The sequence below is a fragment of the Saccopteryx leptura genome, chromosome 4 (assembly GCF_036850995.1).
Source record: "Saccopteryx leptura isolate mSacLep1 chromosome 4, mSacLep1_pri_phased_curated, whole genome shotgun sequence".
NCBI lineage: Eukaryota > Metazoa > Chordata > Mammalia > Chiroptera > Emballonuridae > Saccopteryx > Saccopteryx leptura.
The window spans coordinates 170190188-170214446 of record NC_089506.1 but is presented as its reverse complement, the minus strand read 5'-3'; the positions used below and the strand labels follow the sequence as shown (position 1 = coordinate 170214446).

Sequence of the window (24259 nt, the reverse complement as noted above, 5' to 3'; positions counted from 1 at the left end):
CAAAGCTTTTTAATCCACTCGTCCTCTGACCGACACTTGGGCTGTTTCCAGATCTGTGCTATTGTGAACAATGCTGCCATAAACATGGGGGTGCATTTCTTTTTTTCAAACAGTGCTATGGTGTTCTTGGGGTATATTCCTAACAGTGGTATAGCTGGGTCAAAAGGCAGTTCGATTTTTAATTTCTTGAGGAATCTTCATACTGTTTTCCACAGTGGCTGCACCAGTCTGCATTCCCACCAGCAGTGCAGGAGGGTTCCCTTTTCTCCACATCCTCACCAACACTTATTCTGTGTTGTTTTATTGATGAGCGCCATTCTGACTGGTGTGAGGTGATATCTCATTGTAGTTTTAATTTGCATTTCTCTAATGATTAGTGATGTTGAGCATCTTTATTATATGCGGCTTAAGTGTCTGTTTGTCGCCGATAGCTTATTGGTTGCTTGCGTAACTGTACTAGCCAATGGGGTGAAGTTGCCACGGCATTCAAATAGTCCCGCCTTCTGGCATGCCACCTCACAAACTGAGGTTAAAGATTGGAGCAATTATTATGCTGTTAAGAAATCTTAACACCAGAAGGGGTCTTTGCAATGGTACAAGACTAGAGGTTCTCCAATTGAAAAATAATGTCATAATAGCTAAGTCTTTGGCTCCTCTTAAGGTGAAATACATGTCATTCCAAGAATTGATTTGGCTCCATCTCAAACAGGGTTGCCGTTTCAATTGAGACGTAGACAATTTCCTGTAAAACTTGTCTTTGCTATGCCCATCAATAAGTCTCAGGGCCAAACGCTTAAGTGTGTTGACATTTCTTTACCTGAGCCTGCATTTGGACATGGTCAACTTTAGGTTGCCTGTTCAAGAGTTCGTGAAAGAATGGATGTAAAATTAAAAAGAATTGATGGTCCTCTGCAAGGCGAGCTTTAAAATGATGGATAGATCTACACAAGAAATGTTGTGTACAAAGAGATCTTTGACATGTGAATTAACATTTTATTATTTAAATCACCTTTATTTATTGAGCTAGCGGTGGCTCTTAAGAAATGTACTGCCAGTGGTTTCCTTCATTGCACTCTACTTTAAGCAATTAAGCAAGTAGAAGGGGAAACCCCGTGGGGCAGTAAGCAAAGGGGCGTCCTCGCCGCCTGCCCTGGGTAATTCAGTTTGAATTAGCAGACACCTTTGCACAAATCATTTTAATTACAATTTATAATATCTAGAACAGCAGTCATTTCGTATGACCGCCGGGCTTTCTAGTTTTTTCATATGCCTATTGGCCATCTGTATGTCCTCTTTGGAGAAGTGTCTATTCATTTCTTTTGCCCATTTTTGGATTGGATTGTTTATCTTCCTGGTATTAAGTTTTACAAGTTCTTTATAAATTTTGGTTATTAACCCCTTATCTGATGCATTGTCAAATATATTCTCCCATTGTGTAGTTTGTCTTTTTATTCTGTTCTTATTGTCTTTAGCTGTGCAGAAGCTTTTTAGTTTGATAAAGTCCCATTTGTTTATCCTGTCTTTTGTTTCACTTGCCTGTGGAGACAAATCAGCAAATATATTGCTGCGAGAGTTGTTAGAGAGCTTACTGCCTATGTTTTCTTCTAAGATGCTTATGGTTTTAGGGCTTACATTTAAGTCTTTTATCCATTGTGAGTTTATTTTTGTGAATGGTGTAAGTTGGTGGTCTAGTTTCATTTTTTTACAGGTAGCTGTCCAATTTCCCCAACACCATTTGTTGAAGAGGCTGTCTTTACTCCAATGTATGCTCTTACCTCCTTTGTCTAATACAGTTGTCCATAAAAGTGTGGGTTTATTTCTGAATTCTCTGTTCTGTTCCATTGATCTATGTGCCTGTTCTTATGCCAGTACCAGGCTGTTTTGAGTACAATGGCCTTATAATATAACTTGATATCCGGAAGTGTGATACCTCCTGCTTTATTCTTCCTTTTTAAGATTGCTAAGGCTATTTGTGTTCTCTTTTGGTTCCATATAAATTTTTGGAATATGTGTTCTATATCTTTGAAGTATTTCATTGGTATTTTAATTGGTATTGCATTGAATTTATAAATTGCTTTGGGTAATATAGACATTTTTAATGATATTTATTCTTCTTAACCATGAGCACGGTATATGCCTCCACTTGTTTGTATCTTCCCTGATTTTTTTTTAATCAATGTTTTATAATTTTCTGAGTACAAGTCTTTAATCTCCCTGGTTTAATTTGAGACTTTCTACACTAAAATTCACTATGTTTTTGCACACACTAGGTTAACTACAAAGCACTATTTTTGACATTTCCATCCTTCTAAACACATCTTTTCTATTTTAGTAACTGCTGTTCATTCCACACCTACAAAGGTACTTTATAAAAAAAATAAGCAAGGTAATATAGATATTCTAGTTTACAGATGGAAAAAAAACAATTCCCAAAAAACTTAGTCTCACTGAGGTCAGGTAATTTACCCATTCACGCTTATGATAGCTGAGCATAGATGCCCAGCTAGTCTGACTGGAAGCCCGCAACTTTTCTACATGCCCTAAATTCTGCTTTCCAATCTTCCTCGTGGTTTATTAATACCTGATTAGTTTGGTGCTAATGTAAATATTTCTAGCGGAGGTATACATGATTCCTGTAAAAAAAGACCTTCATGAAATGATCAAACCAAACATTTAGGAATGAAATTAATCCAAACTTTATTTTTTTTTAATTATTTATTTTTGAGAGAAAGAGAGACAGACAGACAGACTAGGAGAGAGATGAATGAGAAGCATCAACTCGTAGCTGGCATCACTTTAGTTGTTCATTGATTACTTACTTCTCATGTATGCCTGGGGGCAGGGGGGAGGGGCTCAAGCTGAGCCCGTGACCCCTTGCTCAAGCCAGGGACCTTGGGCTCAAGCCAGCAACCATGGAGTCATGTCAATGATCCCACCCTCAGGCCTATCAACCTGCGCTCAAGCTGGTTAGTCTGCACTCAAGTAGGATGAGCCCATGCTCAAGCCAGCAACCTCAGGATTTCAAACCAGGGACCTCAGTGTTCCAGGTCGATGCTTTAGACACTGCCACCACCAGGCAGGCAAATCCAAACTTAAAAAAAAAGTTTAAAAAACAAACAAAAAAACATAGTTTACATGTTTAAAGACTCTGCTTTCATACTTGCATCATGAAATTCAAATACTCTTCAGAACGTCAACATTTTATATACACGTGGGAAAAGTGGGAAATGAACATGGTAGTTTGAAGTTTAATACATGTAATACATGCCTACTTACCATGGAGTTTTTTTTAGAGCTATAAGTAGTTGGAGATAAAAAAAAAAGACCAATATTAAAATTGGTTATCTTTTCTGGTTCATGGACACTGAATTGATGGAGCTTTTTATTAGTGCTATTCGATGGTAGATTCATAGCTTCTATTTAACTTTACACTATTGTTAAAATACTGTACAAAGAAAAAGGAGTGGATGGGTGAAAGACAGCAATGTTGTTACCACACTGATGATGAAAGAAACAATAACTGGACCCTGGCCAGTTGGCTCAGAGGTAGAGCATTGGCCCCACGTGTGGATGTCCCAGGTTCTATTCCTGGTCAGGGCACACAAGAGAAATGCCCATCTGCCATCTGTTTTTCCATCTCTCTCTCTCTCTCTCTTTCTCCTCATGCAGCCATGGCTCAATTGGAGCAAGTTGGTCCTGGTGCTGAGGATGGCTGCATGGCTTCCACCTCAGGTGCTAAGAAGAACTTGGATCCTGAGCAATGTAGCAACGTCCCGGATGAGCAGGGCATCATCCCCTAGTGGGTTTGCCAGGTAGATCCTGGTTGGGGCACATGCGGGAGTCTGTCTCTCTGCTTTCCCTTCTCTCATTAAATTAAAAACAAAACAAAATTTTAAAAAACCCAGTAAGTGAACAAGTGATGTATTTCTTTTTATTTTTTAAAATTTTTCCATTGATTTGAGAGAGAGGGGGAGAGGTAGAGGGAGAAGCATTGACTCATTCTATTTAGTTCCATTTTTACTTGTATACTCGATTGCCTCTTGTCAGTGCCCTGACCAGGGATCGGACCTATGACCTTGGTGTGCCAGGATAATGCTTTCTTTATCTACTGAGCCACTTGGCCAGGGCCTGTTTCACTTTCTAAAATCATTTTAGCCACTGCACCACTAGTGTTTTTACTGGCCATGCCACCAGACACAGGACCTTGACTACTAACCATTTTGCTGCCTCCTCTATTCCTTTGTCCTCCCCCATCTCTGCTCCTCAGCCCCCACTTCCCATCCTGGAATACACCAAGAATCCAAATTCTTGACTTTTTTAAAATTAAAAATTTTCATTTTTTATTTTTTAGAGAGAGAGGAGAGAGGGACATACAGGGACAGACAGAAAGAAAGGAAAAGACATGAGAAGCATCAAGTCATAGTTGCAGCACCTTAGTTGTTCATTGATTGCTTTCTCATATGTGCCTTGACTGGGGAGTTCCAGCCAAGTCAGTGACTCCTTGCTCAAGCCAGAGACGTTGGGCTCAAGCCAGCAACCTTTGGGCTCAACCCAGCGACCATGGGGTCATGTCTATGATCCCACGCTCATGCTGGTGACCTCTGTGCTCAAGCTGGTGAGCCCATGATCAAACCAACGACCTCGGGGTTTTGAACCTGAGTCCTCAGCATCCCAGGCTTATGTTCTATCCACTGTGCCACCTCCTGATCAGGCTTCTTTATTTTGTATTTTATTTATTTTTCTGAAGTTGGAAACCGGAAGGCAGTCAGACAGACTCCCGCATGCGCCTGACCAGGATCCACCCGGCATGCCCACCAGGGGGCGATGCTCTGCCCATCAGGGGTGTTGCTTTGTTGTGACCAGAGCCATTCTAGTGCCTGAGGCAGAGGCCATGGAGCCATCCTCAGCACCTGGGCCAACTTTGCTCCAATGGAACCTTGGCTGTGGGAGGGGAAGAGAGAGACAGAGAGGAAGAGAGGGGGAGGGGTGGAGAAGCAGATGGGTGCTTCTCCTGTGTGCCCCGCCGGGAATTGAACCCGGGACTCCTGCACGGCAGGCCGACGCTCTACCACTGAGCCAACCGGCCAGGGCCTGATCAGGCTTCTTGATTCTTTTTTTTTCCATATTTTTCTGAAGCTGGAAACAGGGAGGCAGGCAGACAGACTCCCGCATGTGCCCACCCGAGATCCACCCGGCACGCCCATCAGGGGGCGATGCTCTGCCCATCCGGGGGGTCGCTCTGTCGCAACCAGAGCCACTCTAACGCCTGGGGCAGAGGCCAAGGAGCCATCCCCAGCGCCCGGGCCATCTTTGCTCCAATGGAGCCTCGGCTGCGGGAGGGGAAGAGAGAGACAGAAAGGAAGGAGAGGGGGAGGGGTGGAGAAGCAGATGGCGCCTCTCCTGGCCAACGCTCTACCACTGAGCCAACTGGCCAGGGCCCTTCTTGATTCTCTTAAGCAAACCTATGAGATTTTCTCAAATCCTCCTTTCACTTAAACTACAGGTTTAGCTTTTCAGATCCCAAGCCCATCAAGGTCTTCAACTAAAGAAAAGGACCTTCGGAGAACCTTCAAGATTCACTATTTTAAGAGTGAAGTTGTAATTTAAAATAATAACTTTTTTTTTTTTTTTTTGGTGTAAAGTACAGAAATGTATTTTCACAGTTCTGGATGCAAGGAAGTAAAAGGTCAAGGACCCAGGAAGGTAGGATTCATTCTGAAGCCCCTTCTTTTGGCTTCCAGGCAGCCTCCTACTTGCTGTGTGCGCCTATGGCCTCTTCTTTGGGTGTAAGTGGGGGGTGATGTTTTTTAAGGACATGGGTCCTGTCAGATTAGGCCCTCATTCTTACAATCTCATTATACCTTAATTAGTTCTTCAGAGTCCCCATCTCCAAATAGAGCCATTGGTCCCAATTTTTATATTTGTAATTTTGTTTCATACATTTGATGCTATATCATTTGACATTTAAAGATGTTCATTTTCTTTTCTTTTTGTCTGATGATTTTATCCAGAATGGTACTTTGACATAAATCTACCACTGCTTTCTTTGCATTTTCCTATACAAGTGTGCTTTGTACTTTTAGTTTTATCCATTCTGGATCATTTTAAGTGTATCTTTTGCTAATGGCATATCGTTGGAGGGCTTTTTTTTACTTGAATGGTTATTTTATTATACATGCTTAACCCACTTTTGGTATTACTCTTGTCATTTCATGCTGCTTTGTGTGGATAATTCTCCCAGTTCTCCTGTTCTTTGATACCGTGTTCAAGTATTCCTGTCTTTTGGCTAGGGATTTGGATGGGAAATTTTATTTAACATTGGAGTTACTACTAAATTAAAATATTGAATTTGTATTTTTCTAAGTTAAAAGTAAAACAGTATCTCTTAACACTGCTTATATAAAATTAGAAATTTTTTTAAAAGTTTTTATTTTTTTATTTATAGAGAGAGGGATAGATAGGGACAGACAGACGGGAATGGAGAGAGATTAGAAGCATCAATCATCAGTTTTTCGTTGGCACACCTTAGCTGTTCATTGATTACTTTCTCGTATGTGCCTTGACCATGGGCCTTCAGCAGACCAAGCAACCCCTTGCTCAAGCCAGCAACCTTGGGTCCAAGCTGGTGAGCTTTTTGCTCAAGCCAGATGAGCCCGTACTCAAGCTGGCGACCTCGGGGTCTCGAACCTGGGTCCTTCTGCATTCCAGTCCGATGCTCTATCTACTGCGCCATCGCCTAGTCAGGCTAAAATTAGAAATTTAGGATGCTTTAATATCTTTCCTCCCTTTTAAATAGTTTCCCAGATTGGATTGGAATAATCCTGAATTTAAGATTAAAATTAAGAATTTAATCTTCACTTTTGAGTTACTTGGACATTCACATTGAGATTCATTATCAGATTAATCACAATTATTTACATTTATTCAAGTTAACTTATTTAATTGCTTGGGCAGCAGGGATACTGAGGTAAAAATAGGTCATGGTATCTGGTTGCTCAGTACTTTTGAAATGCTTCTCACAGATTTGAGGACTTCATGTTTTATGAATCCAGCACAGGCATGGTGACATAGCCTGTGCCAATCATGTCTACCCAAGTAAGGCTTCAGAAGTAAGCAGTTTAAAAAAACAAGTGCGTGGGCCCTGGCCGGTTGGCTCAGTGGTAGAGCGTCAGCCTGGCGTGCAGAAGTCCCAGGTTCGATTCCCGGCCAGGGCACACAGGAGAAGCACCCATCTGCTTCTCCACCTCTCCCCCTCTCCTTCCTGTCTCTCTCTTCCCCTCCCGCAGCGAGGCTCCATTGAAGCAAAGATGGCCTGGACGCTGGGGATGGCTTCTTGGCCTCTGCCCCAGGTGCTAGAGTGGCTCTGGTGGCAACAGAGCGACGCCCCAGAGGGGCAAAGCATCGCCCCCAGGTGGGCAGAGCGTCGCCCCCTGGTGGGCGTGCCGGGTGAATCCCGGTTGGGCGCATGCGGGAGTCTGTCTCTCCCCATTTCCAGCTTCAGAAAAATACAAAACAAAAACAAAAAACAACAACAACAAAAAAACAAGTGCGTGTAATCTTTTAAGGCAGGGATGTGTAAGAAGATTCTGATGGTTAGGGGCAACTGAATCTTTAATGAAGCATGATCAGTATGGTTTGGGTATTGTTTCCATTGTCAAGTTTCCAAGAATAATTTTCTGGTCTTACAGGCAAACCCAGTGAATTACCTAATATTCGTTAAATAAATGAACATCATATTTGGTATTCTAGGGATAGTACTGTTAACTAAAGACTTCTGAACAATACAAGTACTTCAGATAAATTAAATGTCAGTTTGGCTGTTTTCATAAGTCTTACATAGTATTTCTATTCCCTTCCAAATGCAGCATATACGGTTCTATTGTTTTACTTTTTTGGTATTTAGCCATTGAGGTTGATGCCAACCTCAATTTTTTATAGGCAATCCATTCCTCTCTCCCTACAGATGTTTTTAGTTTTTTCTGTCTTTTAAATAAAAAAATCTAAGATGTGTCTAAATACCTTTTTCGATTAGTCCAATTATGTCAGGAACAAAGTGGGTTTAGAAATTCACAAATGTCCCCAAACACAAGGAAAAGTAGCACCAGGTCCCAGAAGTGCAGATTGAGTCAACAGGAGCTAGTGACTTTCGTCTTCCACTTGCTCTCTGCCTCTGTACCATATCTAAACCCTTTTCTTTCTCTACTGGCTGGTTTTCCCTTAGGTTAGGTTTACCTTCATGTCAATCATACATAATCACTTCAGGCTGAACTCTGTAAGATCTTTCAGTTCTAGCCCTCAATCACCTACCAGAAATTTCCTTTGTGACTCTTACTTCAAATTGATTGCCCAATCTCTTTTAAGCCAGGCCATACAAGTAATTGTTCCACTGGTCAGTTGATGATGAGTCTTCCTCATGTCAGGGGGAAAGATGGGGTATGTGGTTCTGTGACTAATTAGTGGGGTTAAGTGTTGGATTCCAAAGGTAGTATAGGTGGAGCAGGTAATGTCTGACATTGTTCTCAAGTTATTTTTCACTAATTCTTATATTAGTGAACTTATATTCAATGGTCACCTTCATTAGTATACATTAGGTGTATTTTTAATTTAAAAATAGTAACAATCACGAACTTCAAAAAAATGAGTGAACTCACAAATATAAAGAATTATCCTGAACATCAGAGGAAAGAAAAGTATATTTAGCACCAAGAACGATATTATACACATACAACATACAGGTTGAAAGAATTATCAATGGCCTAACAAAAACCAGAATATAGTTTTATAGACCACAGAATAGATGGGAATGGCAAGAAAATGACCTGGTGTTTACAGAAGTCAAAGTCCATAGGTTTCAACACTACAAAGCAGTATTTTCAGGTCAGCATAATATGAGGAAAATACGATTAGAAATTAAAAAATAATTTATTTCAGCCACCATGACTTTTGAAAAGTTACGTTTGGTAAATTTTGATTTGACTAAATTCTTTCTTCAGCTCTTGGCAATATATTTTGATTTCTGGCACTCTATTCTTTTCCTTAGATACAAAGAACCCCAGTGATAACATAAACTCAAATATAGTGCAACTGGCTCCCATCCTCAGCAAGACTCATCCCTTTACTTAATCTTGTGGTAACATGATCTGTACTTGTCAATTTTTTTTACTGTACGTATGGTACTATTTGCTCCTTATGGGCTTTATCTTTCATTATTTCCCTCTCATTAACTTTCCTTTTAGTGCCCAGATAACTTGTAAAGCTTATTCTCAAATACCAATTTATTTGCTAGTTAGTTGTTAATCACTCCCACTGCATATTGACAAAATGAGCACATTTTTCTTTCACCTGAAATCAATCTTCCCCCTTTTCAAAGTTCTTTTTCATAGTTTATTACTGCAAATCCAAATCACATACCTGCTATTGCCTTTACAATACCTGTTCCAAAGGGAATATTAACTAACCCCTCAGATATAGTCATTGTCATTAAAATAACTTTCATTCATCTGTGGTAAATTTGTACACTATTAGAAGTTGAGATGGGTTATATCAGACTGCATAGTTAAATATTCAAGTCTTTCATGACTACAGGAGAGGCAAGTGTATTTCTTGGTATACCTGTCAGATTAAAGGTCCAGTCCAGTTGTTGAAATAACTACAACTGAAGGCAATCACTCAAGAAGCTTCCTTGTTATAACTCAGGGCAGTGGTTTGCAAAACATGGTTCCAGACCAGCACCATCACCTGCGAACTGTTAGAATTGCAAATTCTTGGCCCCCACTCAGAAACCATCGGGGTTTGGTCCAGCTGTTTTAATAAGCACTTCTGGTGACTCAAATGCACTCACTTGAAAACCACTGCCTTAGTTGTTTGCTCCAGTCCAAAGCTAGATATTTCTCTCAGCAGGCATCACAACTCAACTAAATTCACAACACTGAGCTCAGTATGCCATTTAAGTAACAAGCATAAACTGGGAATATCTGGTGTTACAGCAGCACCCTTTTAACTTCTAAAAGCAGAATGGAGATTTGCCCCTTTCACTAATCCTCTAACCAGAGTGTCTCATAGAGCAACATTTCCCTCTATGGGCAATATAGACTGGCCCTTCTCCCAGTAGGTGTTGCCTACAGGAAGGAATTCCTGAGTTTTCCGGCACGTGGAAGGCACCCTTGTTTTCATATCCAGCATTGATAATAGTTTGCCTTACTTGAAAAAGACAAATTTTCCCCCTTACTTGAAAAGGGCAATTTAATTTTAATTGGCTTACATCCCATCTTTTTCCATTAAAGTAGTTGAAGTGGTTTATAAAAACTGGCATGCAATAATTCAGAAAAAATAAAAAAATCAGGACTAAAAGAGAAAAGATATGCGACCTAAATGCACATATCCCTGTTGGATAAAGCAAACTACAAAAAATATCAATAGAATAAATTAGTATTATTCACAACTATTTCATTCAGATAAAATTTGACATATTATATATTGCAAAGATCAGTAAAATGAGGTGTTTGCAGAGTGGTGCAGTGGAGAGTATGGACTTTGTAGTAAAATGCCTACTTTTAATCATAGCACTTTAAACTTTCCTTTTAGTGCCCAGGTAACTTGTAAAGCTTATTCTCAAATACCAATTTATTTGCCATAGTTAGTTGTTAATCACTCCCACTGATATTGACAAATTGGGCACATTTTCCTGACATTTAAAAAAATCAGCCTCATTACCTAGTGATAAACACAGGTAAGGGTAGGAAACGAACTGCACGATGTGATTTCAAGGGCACAAGAGAGATGTGCTTATTCCTCTTCACCCGCCTTTCCCAGCACCCCACAGTATCTTCTAAATCTTTTCCCTTCTCCAAATGCAGAGTACATGAATCTTATTAAAAATAAATTTTCATTTAGTAAAAAATGTATTTATCATCCTCATCCTCCAATCTTTAAGGACAAATTCTGGGGAGATAAACTGTCTTTGTTAATAAACATATGCTTGTCTTCTTCATGAGGAGAGTTCTTCTCCCTGCCAGGTCAGAAGGGGCCACTAGAACACGTACCCCACAACTCTGTCAAAAACAAAGTTTTCCTCAAAAGTCAGGTTTTAAATAGTCTTTTCAATATCCCAATGGTATTACATCTTCCTTTGATGTTCCGTGTATCTGCATTTTCTGAGCATGGCAAAGTGCTGATCATACTTGGTTGCTGGAATTTTGCTATAACATATAGGGTGATAAAAGGTGTTCAATCCAGACTCAGTAGCAAGAAGGGAAAAGATGAAGGGACAAAACAGTTACATTCCAAGACAGGGTAGGAAGAGACTACTTAAACCTAAAAATAATCAATTAAAACTTCAAGTATAGAATCCTATTAAGAAAAAAGAAATATCTGACTTTTCTATTATGTTCAATGTCTAGTATGTACTAGGCAATTTACATTGCTATTAAATAAATTTATTTTAAATCAACTCCTGTGTAGTAAGAAAAACAACATAGAGCGAAAGAATATTAAACATTAAGAAATGCTAACGATATATAAGAAAAATAAGATTTAGGAATGGTTAAATGCCAACAGTCAGCTTCAATTGTTTTTATTACAGTAAGAGGAATTATACTCTTAATGCATAGAATTTGAAGAAAAATTTTATATAAGCTTTTAAAAGAGGCCCTTTTGACAATTATTAATACAAATGTGAAATAAGACCCTTCAAACAAATACCAATTTCAGTAACAGTTTACATACAGCAATAATTTATTCTGAAATGTTCATTTAGTTTCTGTTGAGACACAATGCGTGTCTCATTAATAAAAGAGCAGCCATCTCACCTCAAATACCAGAATATACAACAAGTTACAGCATAGCAAAAATTCTACCTACTTTCAGATAAAATCTAGTTCAGGTAAAATAGTTTCATTCAATGTTTTACAATTAACACAGATTTTCGTTTGAGCACAAAGTGTAAATTGTTCCACTGTAGCTATCTAATGCACATCATGTGACCACAGAACTGTTAATTGAACCATCAGTTTCATTCATGCAGTTAAGCAAAGCAGGCTGGGTAAACTTGTTCATTGGGAACCATATTACTGTGAATTTCACAGCCTCATGATTAATTATGATGTTAGATGGACTCACAAGGACTAAAACGGAATGGTTTTTTTGCATAAATACCAATTTCTCCCTGATGTAAGTTTAGTCATTTTATAATCTAGAAATGATTGATAACAGCAATATATCATATCTTCTATCTGTAGTGTTCATTATTTTAAGACAAGCAATAATTAAAGGATGATGGGATGCTACTTAAATACATGTAAAACATCCTGTACAAATATACTTGGCTTTACCATTTTCTTCCTAACTATCAAGAGTGTCTCCCAGAATATGACCAGTGAAGACCAAGTGTACTATCAAATATGGCTTCCAGAACAAAACCCCTCTAACAAGAATCAACCTATTTACAAAATTTTCAGTCTTTTAAAGTTTCATTTGAAACAAAATTTCTACATAGCAGTTGCAATTAACACATACTTTTCTTAGTTTCATTAATTCAGCTCTTTTAAACAGACGTCACAAGGTAAGACCCAGAATGGCGCTTAGGACTTTGAGTTCCACCAGATTCTGTGTTGTCAGTTTTTGAATCCCGTTTCTTTGTGTTATTCACTGGCGTCGGGATCTGGGATGGCCGGGCTGAGGTGCTATCTGCACTGCTTTTCCTAGGGCTTGGGTTGTAATTAAAAGGAGTCACTCTGGCAGCAACAGTCCCACTAGGTGAACTGTGTTTGCTTGAGCTGCAAGAACCAAATGGGGTACGATCAGCTATAGAACTCTCACTAGCCTCTGACACAGGAACAGGGTTACTTTGTCCTGGTTTTGCCTCAGTTCCTTTTTGGTCTGGGGCATCTACCTGAATAAAGGAGTTCAGGCGGTTTTCCAAACCCATTGTGCGTATGGGACCACTACCATTCCCCACATTTTGTTTTCCCTGATTATCTTTTGAATCTTTAGCATTTGGATTTCCCTTTTCTGAAACACCATCAATCACTGGGGGACTATTTCCTGTGGGAGATCTTCCAGATCTAGGGTTGTTAATGGGACAGTCCTCAATTCTCACCCAAACATCCTCTGTTTTAGAAACAGCAGGTGCCATTTGATAAATTAGAGTCTTTGTTTCAGCACCATTTGCAGCACCTGAGGAAGTGGTCAGGGAAGTACAATTTGTGGGAGAAATTTCACTTTCTTTTATTTTTCTCCATGTTCCTTTAGTAGGTACTTGGTTTTCTTTAGTTTGTTTGGTGCCTGAAATGCAGTTCACATGTTTTTCATCCTCACTTTTTGCTTTTTCACTGGATTCTGATGAGGCAGAAAGAATTGAGGACGAGCTTCCAGTTCTTCTCCAAGTGCTTACTCGAGGAAGAGATGATGAATGTTTGCTGTGCTCACGTTTCCAGGTTCCTGACCTATTGATTGGAAGTCTGGAGGGACTTTCAGAATGGGAGCGTGCTATATCATGGCGCTTTGCTGGTCTTCCATCATTATACTCTACGGTGGGACTGAGATTTGGGGGGAGTTTTCGCCACCCACCAGCCTGCACAGATGAATGTGTGGATAGAGACATATCAGGAAGAGAAGGACTTAAAACTGGAGTCTGCGCCTGGGACCTGGTGGGAGAATCTGGTCTAGAAGATGGAGAAAGAGATTCAAATGAAGCCGATTCCTCCAATTTCCTCCTTAGGGTTGGGCTTGGAGCTTCTTTGATGAAAGTTGACTGGCGTACTAACACGGGTCTTTCTGATCTATCAGATTCACTTCCACTTGATTTAGTTGAAGACATTCTAGAAAGTTCTACCTTTTTATTGGATCCATTGCTATTATTCATTTGATTTAGTCCTTTGGAGGCAGACTCACTTCTGGGGATACTGCTGCCATTCTTGGATAAACCCGATTGTTTGGTCAGGTTCTGCTGGCTCAGCTGTCTGCCTGGAGAGGTGTATGCCATTTTCCCAGAACCTGAGGACTTAGTTGAAGCAGTACTAGGGGATGACGTCCTTGGTAGTTGAGATAATTTGTTAGGAGGACTTATTCCATTTCTACCGGGAGAAATTGAGTTTCGTCCTGGAGATTGCATAGGTCTACTTAATGGCTGCTGGGCAGGTCTCGAAGGAGTGGAATCTCTAGAGCCTGATCTAGAAGACCCTTTATTTGACCCAGTCTGTTGGGATGTGTGCCTGGTAACAGGGCTTAATTCTGACTTCACTGATGGCTTGGCTCCTCTAGGGGAAGTGGTGGCTGCCTGACCTTCACTAGGGCTTTTGGAAGCTGGAGTCTTAAGGGGTGGTCCTTTTTTAGAAACTGGACTGGTACTTGAAGAGCTATTTCGAACTCCTGGTATGTGAATCATTGTCCTACCTCGAGATATTGAAGGTATGTTTGCTTGAAGGGGCTGTTTCAACTGGCTTGAAACTTCTGAATTAGATCGAATTTTTCCAGTAATCAAACTCTTAAAAACTTTTTTTCCTCCTTTAATTCCTTTATTTTCAGATTCTATCTTTTTAGCTTCCAATGTACTTTTCTCCCCAGGTTTCAGAATTCGTGGGCCTTTATTACTTGTAAAGGGTTTTTCCTCTTGATCAGGTGTAAGATGAAATGGTGATCCCAAAGAGATTCCTGATTTCAATGAAAGGATGGAATCTGAATCAGATGAGGCTTGTCTAGATAAACATGCAGCAGCAGCAGCTTGATGTAAACTACTTACTATAGAATTTGCACCTTCCTGAATGGCTTTCCAATCAAAATTTTCTGAGTCAGGGGATAAACCATGTTCTGAATCTGGTCTCTGTATATCTTTCAAATCAAGTGTCAAATCTTCTGCTAATATGCCACCCATATTTTTGGGACCAGGCTTTTCATTGTCACCCTTGAGCCTTGAAGGCTTTTTCTTTTTTGGCATGGCAGAACTTATACATTCCTGCAACAGATCATCTTCAGAGTCAATACTGAGAGAACTGAGAGAACTGTTTCTTGAGAAACAAACAGGGGTGTCTTCAACGTGAAATGATTTAGGAGCATAACCTGATGCCTGAGGTTTACTTGGTTCTCCCTGTGAGTCAGGGGGCTCTGTCTTTTTGATAGGTTCATTTTCTTTGTTGTTGTTGTTTTCCTGATCGATGTCACTAAGAGAACTTAGAGAGGAATTTCGTGAAAAGCAAACTGGAGTATTTTCAATAGCAAAATTCTGTAATTTTTCATCAGTTGCTGCCCCTCTGTCTGGCATGTGTTTGGATGACTGAGGAAAAGTGGATTGCTTCTGCAGCATGGGTTTATTAGACTGTCCTCGACTTACTGGATGTTTTGTAACAGCTTGTGTCTTATTACCTGATTGTTGGTTCGAGGTTAGTTCTGTGTGACTGGAAACTTTAGCTTCTGATTCCTTATTGTCTTTCCCCTTTCTTAATTCAGCCTTTTCTCTGGAAAGGTCAACATCATCATCATCAAAATCTAGAGAACTCAGAGAATCATTCCGTGAAAAACAGTATGGAGTTCCTTCAATAGGTGTGTAATGATGAGGTGAATCAAAAGTAAAACTTCCTCTGACTCGATCTTCATTGTTTGGTAGCTTATCATTGAAGTCTTTGGAGTTATTTTTCAGGGTCTGTTTCTTTGAGTCTTTGTTGTCTGAAAAAGTTCTTTCAGCATTTAAATTATTTTTTGAATCTGTATTTTTTTTTACACGTGTCCTATATTCATTATTTTGTGGCATAGGTTTTACTGGTGAAGTAGGTTTCTTCTTCTTACCATCTAACTGATTCTTGTTAGTTCCAGATGAAGGCATAGCAGCCTGTTGGACCTGGTCCATTATCTTTTTAACACGAAAAGGCTTGTGACTTTTTCCTTTGGGCATAGCAGAATTAATGCATTCGGCAAGAATATCACCTTCTTCTGCTTTACTGTCATCCAGTTCAGGTATAGTTATAGATGAGGATTTTCCTTTTTGAGCCTCATCTGTACTTCTGCCTTCTGTAGGAATGGTATCTCGTTTTTCAAATTCGCCTGTCTGTGCCCCTGTTCTAATCCCTTCTCCAGCAGCTAACTCATTTGGAGGGGATTCTATTGTTAGGTCACTTAGTGATGTAGCTGTGGAAAAGTTTATAGGTGTCCCTTCTACACAATAAACCCGTGGCATATCGTCTCCTGGTGTAAAACTAACATGCTTTTGTGCTTGTATCCTGTTTTGTGATGGCAGAAGTTTGTACACAGGCAGCTGACTTGGTTTCCTTGCTACAGGAGGAGGTAATTTTGAAGCACTCTGGGATGGCTTTTTGGCTTTGCGTGAAGATTTTGTTGGCATGGCAGAAATAATACATTCTTCTAGTATTTCAATATCATCATCATCTGAATCATCTAAAAGATCTTTTTCTGAATCAGTAGGTTTTTCTGTTTCTTTTTCCTGGTTTTCACTTGATTCTTCAGGCTGCTCAGATTCTGTTTCATTTGCAATGTCATTTTCCTGAACTGGAGGCATTATTCTTAATTCCACATCTTTCTGTATAAATGGCTCATCAAGGCTCAGAGCACTCAGGCTAGATGAACAAGAAAATCCATCTGGAGTACTTTCTGTGGCAAAATGTAATAAAGTATCAGCATCGGGAAGAACCTGGACCCTCTGTACTGCAGCATTTACAGCAGCTTGCTTAGGTCCACTCTCTCTCTTTTCAGCACTGGGTACTTTAGTTTTAGGTACCTCTCGTTTAGCTTGAGCTGTTTGAGGAGGAGGGGGAGGTGGAGGGGGAGGAGGAGGGGTTTTACTTCTGCTTGGTGGCATCGTTTGTCCCGGGCTATCTGGAAGGTCACTAGGGCTTATGATGCCACTTACCATTCCACTGCAGGGTTCACTCTGAACAGAGCTGGCAATTGAACGACTCTCAAAACTATCAAGTGAACTGACAGAAGTACACCTGCTAAACATGAGTGGAGTCTCCTGAACGTAGTGCTCTGGAGGACTTTTAGGGGTCTGGGCACCACTTTTTGATGGAGATTTGGCCCCTGAAGAAAGTTCAACGGCTTTGTGCCTGGCTGATTCTGAAGATAAACCAGAAGCGGGGTGTCGGCTGGATTTGCTTCTGATGTGCTGTGACACTGCTGGAACTTCACTTACAGCATCTTCAGTTGACCGAGTTCCACCATTTTCTTTTACTTCTGCAATCTGTAGTGTATTAGCAGGATTCATTTCCTGTGTCGTCTGATCACATCCTATTTCATCTTCAGCTGATGACAAAGATGATAATGAACTACATCTTGAAAAACATATTGGGGTATCTTCTACACAGTAAGTCTGTATTGTCTCTTGGTTGATAGAGGGGACTTTGCAAGAGGTGGCTTTTTGAGTCTGACCACTTCTGCTTTGTGCTGAACTTGGATGGAGCTGATTCTGCCTCTTGGCATTAGATGAGGGTGTAGCTGTAGTCTCACTGCTTGCAGAGATGTGCTCAGTTTTAGTGCTTTGTCCAGATGAATTCTTTGGGAATGGAAATGTTGGTTTCTGTGAAGAAGGAATGTCTGTGGAATATTTTAAACTGTAATCAATGGGCTGATCTACATGATGCTTTTCTTCATTGTAGTTTATGCTATAGTTTGTTGGTCTCTCTTCTTCTTCATGCTGTTCTTCCTCAGAGTAACGTTCACTATAGTTGGTTGGCTTATCATCTTCATAGTCATCTTCCTGACACAAGGACTGGTTTACATTTTGATTAATTCCATGATTAGAACCTACTCGATTTGTTTCTGATCCATTGGCTCCTCTTGACCTATATGGAGAAACACATTCTTGCTGTCCAAAATGTGGTTGGAACTTGAGGTGTTTATCATCAGTGCTCTCAGTATACACCGGGTAAGTTGTGTTTTGACTCCTTGATTGTCTTTGCTCACTTTGTTTCATTTCATCTTCTATTATATGTTTGGGTCTTGCCCATCTTTCATTCTGGGAAGGACTTTGCCTTCCAGAGTTCAACTGCTCATCTGAATATTTAAGACTGTAATTTATTGGTGTATCTAGTTCTCCATCATTATCATCCATATGATTTGCACTATGTATTTTATGGGCTAGGTCAGCTGGATATTGACCATAGCTGCAAAATTTACTTTCATCATCCTCAGAATAGGATTCAATTGAAGGTTTCATTTGACCTCTTTTACCATAACCATCACTACTACTAACACTGTTTAAACTATCATTTGAAGATCTCTTATATTCTAATTTGGCATAAGACATAGGACATGTCCTATTTGAATTTTCTGTCTTAGTGAAGTTGTAAGTGTTTGAATGTGTGTGGGCAGTAGAGCTTCTTCTTAGTGCATTCCTCTCATCTGCCCCACAATGTAATTCAGTGGCAGACCCAGAACTTCTGTCTTCCTGAGAGGTGTGAATGGCTGATACCTCTTCCATGACTTTAGCAATCTGGGCTGCAGTGGTGGAAATTTGCAAACCTCGCTTTGAAGAGGTTCCAGGATTTTCTGTTGCTGAGTGGTAGTTGCCTAGGCTAATTCCTCGTTCTCTCTCCAAACTTCTATCTTTTTCAGAACGAGAACTATCTATACTTCCCCTTGAAGAAGAGGAGCTGGGCAACACTGTAGTATTTAAATATGGTGAAAGGACAGTCATGTTTCCAGTATTAAAATTGTCTGACCTATTATCATCATGTCGATTAGTGTCAAAAACATAGTCACTATAAAGACTTTGCTTGTGTCTTTGTTTACTACGATGAGATGTCTTGGGACTTAAATTATCAATATTGTCAAAAGTTTCTGATAAGTGCTGAGCATCTAATTCTGCTTCCAGAGCTTTTTGTTTCCTGACATGAAGAGATGGCAAGCTTGAACCCGGAGACATAATATTGGCATCCTTATACTTTGTGGGTCTGTTTGCCATGAGGTTCCTTAAAGCTGCAGCACTTCCCATAGCAATCATTTTGTGCTTTGAATGAATGAGGTTCTTGAGCATGCTGACTGCTCCCATGTCCCATAGTGCTTCCTGGTCTTTAGGATTTCTTGCTGAGAGATTCCACAGGGTTCCACATGCATTACTGACTATTGTCAAACTGTGAGATTTTAAGTGTTGTAATAAGGTTTGCAAGCAATTGTTCTCTCTTAGGATTTGCCTGAAATAAAAATAAGATCACAAAATTAAGGTCAAAATCTGTAGCAACAACAAATAAAAAGATAGAAAACAAATCTAAGATAACTACTAAAACAGGCACAATAAAATTGTACCAAATTATACTATAAATTCTAAGCATTCTACATCTCCTTCTGTTCTGTCTTAGTTTGGTTAAGGTTTATTGTTTTAAAGTATTCTTGTCAGACTAAAAGAAGTACAATACTCAGTGTAACTTATTCTGCATTTCCTATTCTGACTTGATAGCTTTTAAAACTTCTCTTGAGCAGATACATTTATGTTATTTACATAGTGACAGAGTTTCCCAATTTAAGGACTATGTCTTCCTGAAAGGAACTTTGTGTGATTTAATCAGTAGATCTTTATGTAGTCAAGGAGCATGCTGTAAGTGCCTAGATCAGCAATTGCTGTCCCTGGCTTGATTTTGCTATACTGCATTCCCCTTACAAGTGCTCTCTGGCAAATTGTATGAAGTCATTATTGCTAAAATAAAGTGAAAGAAAGGTTTTCAAAACATTTAAAAGTAACTATAAAAATAAGGTTTGATAATCAACATAATGAACTGTGGAACCCAAAAAGCTACAGCTTGCTTAATGCTGAAGTTAGTGACAACATCTTCAGCTTTAGTGGACTTTAAAACTGATGGGCAGGAGCGTACAATAAGCTTTAACATGGTGGTCTTCTCTCAGCAGTCCAGTAGACACCTGAGTGCTTCCTAAAGTTTAAAAAGTATTATTTGTTTCCTGACTGAGGGTGGTGCAGCAGACAGTGTCAACTGGGGATGCTGAGGACCCAGGTTTGAAACCCTAAGGCTGTCGGCTTGAGCATGGGCTCATCTGGCTTGCTTGAGCATAGGGTTTGTGTGGTAATCATCAATATGGTCCCACGGCTGCTGGCTTGAGGCCCAAGGTCGCTGGCTTGCCTTGACCCCTCTGGTCAAGGCATGTATGAGAAGCAATCAATGCATCACCAAAGTGACACATCTACAAATTTATGCTTCTCATCTCTCTCCCTTCCTGTCTCACTGTCTCTCAAGAAAAAAAGTCTTCTTTGCATAGCAGAAAGGGCTAAAAGGCATGTAATTTATATTTCAAAACTTAAAGAAAAGATGTCTATATACTCTATTCATTCTTTTACTAAAAGTACTACATGGTCTTTTTGAAAATGAGAGAGGAACAATACTGAATAAAATGAATATGCTGTGAAAGATACCTGTGTTTCTGTTGGCGTAACACAGAGCCCAAATTCTGAAAATGTATGCTCTCTATCTGAGGCACTCTTAGGTACCAGAGCTCCAGTAGATTGCTTACTGCTGTTAGGGCACCATCAGAAAAATGTAAACCACTGTACTCTCTGGATCACATCGGTAAGTTTTGTTTGTGTGACTAATTTTTCTTCTCTTCATACGAATTATACCTCCAGCTATCATTTGTTCATTTCTATACTTCTTTATGATACTATGACCTTTTATTAAAATACCTTTTATTGAAATATATTTACAAGTAAATTAGAAACAAATAGTTATCTTTTCACAACAATAAATGTAATTTGGCTTAGAACTTGCATATTTATACAAAAAAATAGTCTTTCTGAGGAAATAAATTCGATAGTAATTCATTTAAAAGTAATATCACACTGTATTTACCTGTGGTCCTCATTTGTAGCTATTAAGCTGGACACATTTCGTAATATCCCACCTCCACTTTCAATAATGGCTAGAGTATTTGTCTGGCTCCGGTAAGTGAGAGTGCCAACCAAAAACGCAAGTGCCCCGTCTACAGCACATATATCAGCTTTGTTCTCAGTGCAATGTGCTGACAAATTCCATAAGGCACTCAATACACTTTTGAGGGTTGATTCCTATTAAAAAACAAATTATGTGTTACCAGTTAGAGTTGGAATTTGTCTCTCATAACTTCTAATTTAACTCTTTAGAGTAATTTATGTTTTTAATCTCCCCTACTGCTACCCCTCACTGGTAGAGTATTAGGAATTCCCCATTTAGAAAAACTTTCATAAAATAACAAATGGAAGTTAAGTTATTGATATCTCCATAAGCAGAACACAGTATTAAAATAATAACCTTTCTGAAATTTATTCTAAGTGGTACAAATATATTTCATAAGAGCTGATACTAGAATACAAACAGAGGCCCTGGCCGGTTGGCTTAGTGGATAGAGCGTCAGCCCAGAATGGGGACATCCAGGGTTTGATCCCAGGTCAGGGCACACATGCAAAGCGACCATCTGCTTCTCTTCCCATACCTCTCCCCTTTCTCTTTCTTCCCCTCTCACAGCCAATGGCTCGAGTGGTTTGAGTGCTGGCCCCTGCTGCTGAGGATAGCTTGGCTGGTCTAAGCATCCACCCCAGATAGGAATTGCCGGGTGGATCCCAGTCAGGGAGCATGCAGGAGTCTGGCTCCCTATCTCCCCTCCTCTCACTTAAAAAAGAAAATGAATAGAACTGATGTGAATGCTTAAAAGATTACATTATTAGTACAACAGAAACTACAAAAAACCCTCTGTATGCTGATATGGAAAGATATATTAAAGAAAAAAAACAAGCTGCAGAGTAGTATGTACAATGTTCTGTTTGTATGAAACACACATATATATTAATATGTAGTTGATTCAAAAGTAACAATAAATCTCTTAAAAAGCACACTGGAAAACTCCAATTCTTAAAACTTCCAAAGAAACAAACTAATTACAAAATCAGTACTCCCTGGTATACAGTATCACAATAAACTGTCAAATTCTAACTGCCACAGTAGCACTCTGTATATACAGTTAAAGATATTTGGTCAAAACCTGCCATGACCTTTCTGCTTATACAAATCAGTCAAGGAGTAACCATCCATTAGAAACCTAATCTGTGGCTATCACAATTAGAGGTACCAGAGAGGATACAAATATAGTAAACTAACGCCTGCTTGAATGTGCTAAAAATGTACTTTGGGAGAAAAAAAGATGCAAAACCACACTTCAATGAAACAAAGTGCTCTAATGGAAATATAGTTGCCATCTAAATTTAATCAAATAAAATATTTCATGGAGCAGAGCAGCTCAGTAGAAGACCTGTATCTCTGACCTCTGACTCAGAGAAGACAGTTTCTCCTGGCAGAGGAAGCAGAATTAAAAAATGCATGGAAGTGGGAATCAACAAGGGAGAACTGAAGAACAGAAAGAAGACGGAGAGGACATCAAAGTCCATGCTGGGGAATAGTGAGAATTAAGGTCAGAGAGGTCAAGTCTTGAATGTCACAGCCAACATTTTGGACCTAATTCAATAAATAGCCATTGTATTCTCTTCATCAGAACATTAAATAAGTGAAACAATCTACGACCAAGTTCAGATACTATTTATGAGAAGGTAGGGAAGAAGTGCTTTCACTAATCAATATAAAAGAAGGTTGAGAGCTCAATTTTATGACTGACACACAGGTGGGACGTTCAAAGTGTCCTGAGAACAGAAAAAACAGCAAGAGTTCAGAGGAGTGAGCTTTTAAACTGCATCTGGCCCAGAAGGAGAGCTGAAGGTAAGAAAAGAGAAGTTGCTCTCTACGTGTAGAGGGACAAGAGTTTTGTGTCAGAGAAGCCTTACAGTTAAAATTAGAGGAAACATGAAGAAATAGTTATAGGCTGAAAAGTTTAGGTGGTAAAAGCACAGGGAGGAGTTTCAATAGGTGTGTGAACAAAAAGTATCAAATATATGTGTAGGTAGAAGTAAAAATGTATAAATGTAGGTTTTGTTAGAAGCAAAATTAGGAGGGACTGAAGAAGACATACCAGTTAAGAAATGGAGCAAGTGGCCCTGGCTAATTGGCTCAGTGGATAGTGTTGGCCTGGCATGTAGACAGCCCAGATTTGATTCCTGGTCAGGTCATACAAGAGAAGCAACCATTTGCCTTTCTCCCCTTCTCTCCCTCTCATAGCCAGTGGCTCTATTGGTTCGAGCATCAACCCAGGCACTGAGGATAGCTTGGCTGGTCCCAGTGCATTAGCCTTAGGTACTAAAAATAGCTTGGTTGATTTGAACATTGGCCCTAGATGGGGGTTGCTGGGTGGATCCCAGTGGGGGTGCATGTGGGAGTCCATCCCAGTATTTCCTCTCTTCTCACTTAAAAAAAAATAAATGGAGCAAGTGACTTGTTCAGGGTCTTGGTTGTTACAGAAAAAAAAAGAGGAATTAGAAGTAACAGAAATTATTTTTTAATTAAAAAAATTGGCCTTTGTTAGACAGGTGAAACATAAAATGCTTTCTTCTCTCTAGCCAGTAGAGAAGATATAAAAGACAAGAGTAAGGGACTGATATCTTTGAGTGAACAGCAGCACTTGGGGCACAGACTGCAGGTGAAGGAAAGAAAGGTTCTAGTGTGAAGAAGAGTAAAAGCCAGCTGGATGAAGTTAAAATGAGACAAAGTAGGGGAAATATGAAAGGTAGTTCTGATTCTCTTGGTCACTAGTAGCAAATGAAGTCGAGGAAAAGATGATAAATTGAGAAAGAGACTGTTCATGACTGTTGCTATACATGTAGAAAAAAAGGAAACAAAGTTTAATACTGCTAACCAGAAGCAAGCCCAAACCAGAATTGGGTATCATAAATTTCTGATGGGCTAGTTTATCCAAGATGGAACTTGCATTTAAAATTTATATATGAATTTAGGGAGAAATGATTATTAAAATACTACTCTTTCTTTATAAGAACAGAGTAGAGCTTTCCATTTATTATCTTATTTTACATTCCCCAGTAGTATGTGTTTTTCAATCTAGTTTTCTTGATTTGTAGCAATTAGTTTGTATGTAGATCTCTAAGGTCCTTGAGAGATAATATCATTATGAACTACTATATTTAGCAGCAGTACAAGTTCCCAAAATACATATAAACCATTAAATTTCTCTGAAAAGATGTAAATTAGGAGTCTTGAAGTGTACACAGTACTAACTCATTTGTGTAACTATTAAGGTATAACTGCACATATTTCAAGTGTGTTATTTGATCACTTTTGATGTATGTGTATACCATGAAACCATCACTTCAATCAAGGTAACATTTATTTCACCACCCCAAATTTTCTTGTTACTCTTTGTAATTCGCTAACCTCAG

At 39.4% G+C, this 24259-nt stretch overlaps 1 protein-coding gene across 11 annotated transcripts in view; it reads right to left on the bottom strand.

Annotated features, from left to right (window-relative positions):
• Positions 1-9817: 9817 nt before the first annotated feature.
• Positions 9818-24259, bottom strand: part of APC (APC regulator of WNT signaling pathway) — a 150292-nt gene continuing 135850 nt past the window's right edge. For all 11 annotated transcript variants that reach the window (XM_066382007.1, XM_066382010.1, XM_066382013.1 and 8 more), the window contains 2 exons: positions 20799-21013; positions 9818-19136 (listed from right to left, as the gene is read on the bottom strand). In XM_066382007.1, the coding sequence (XP_066238104.1) occupies positions 12542-19136; positions 20799-21013 (6810 nt within the window). In that variant the 3' untranslated portion in view covers positions 9818-12541. The remainder of the gene's footprint in view (positions 19137-20798; positions 21014-24259) is intronic.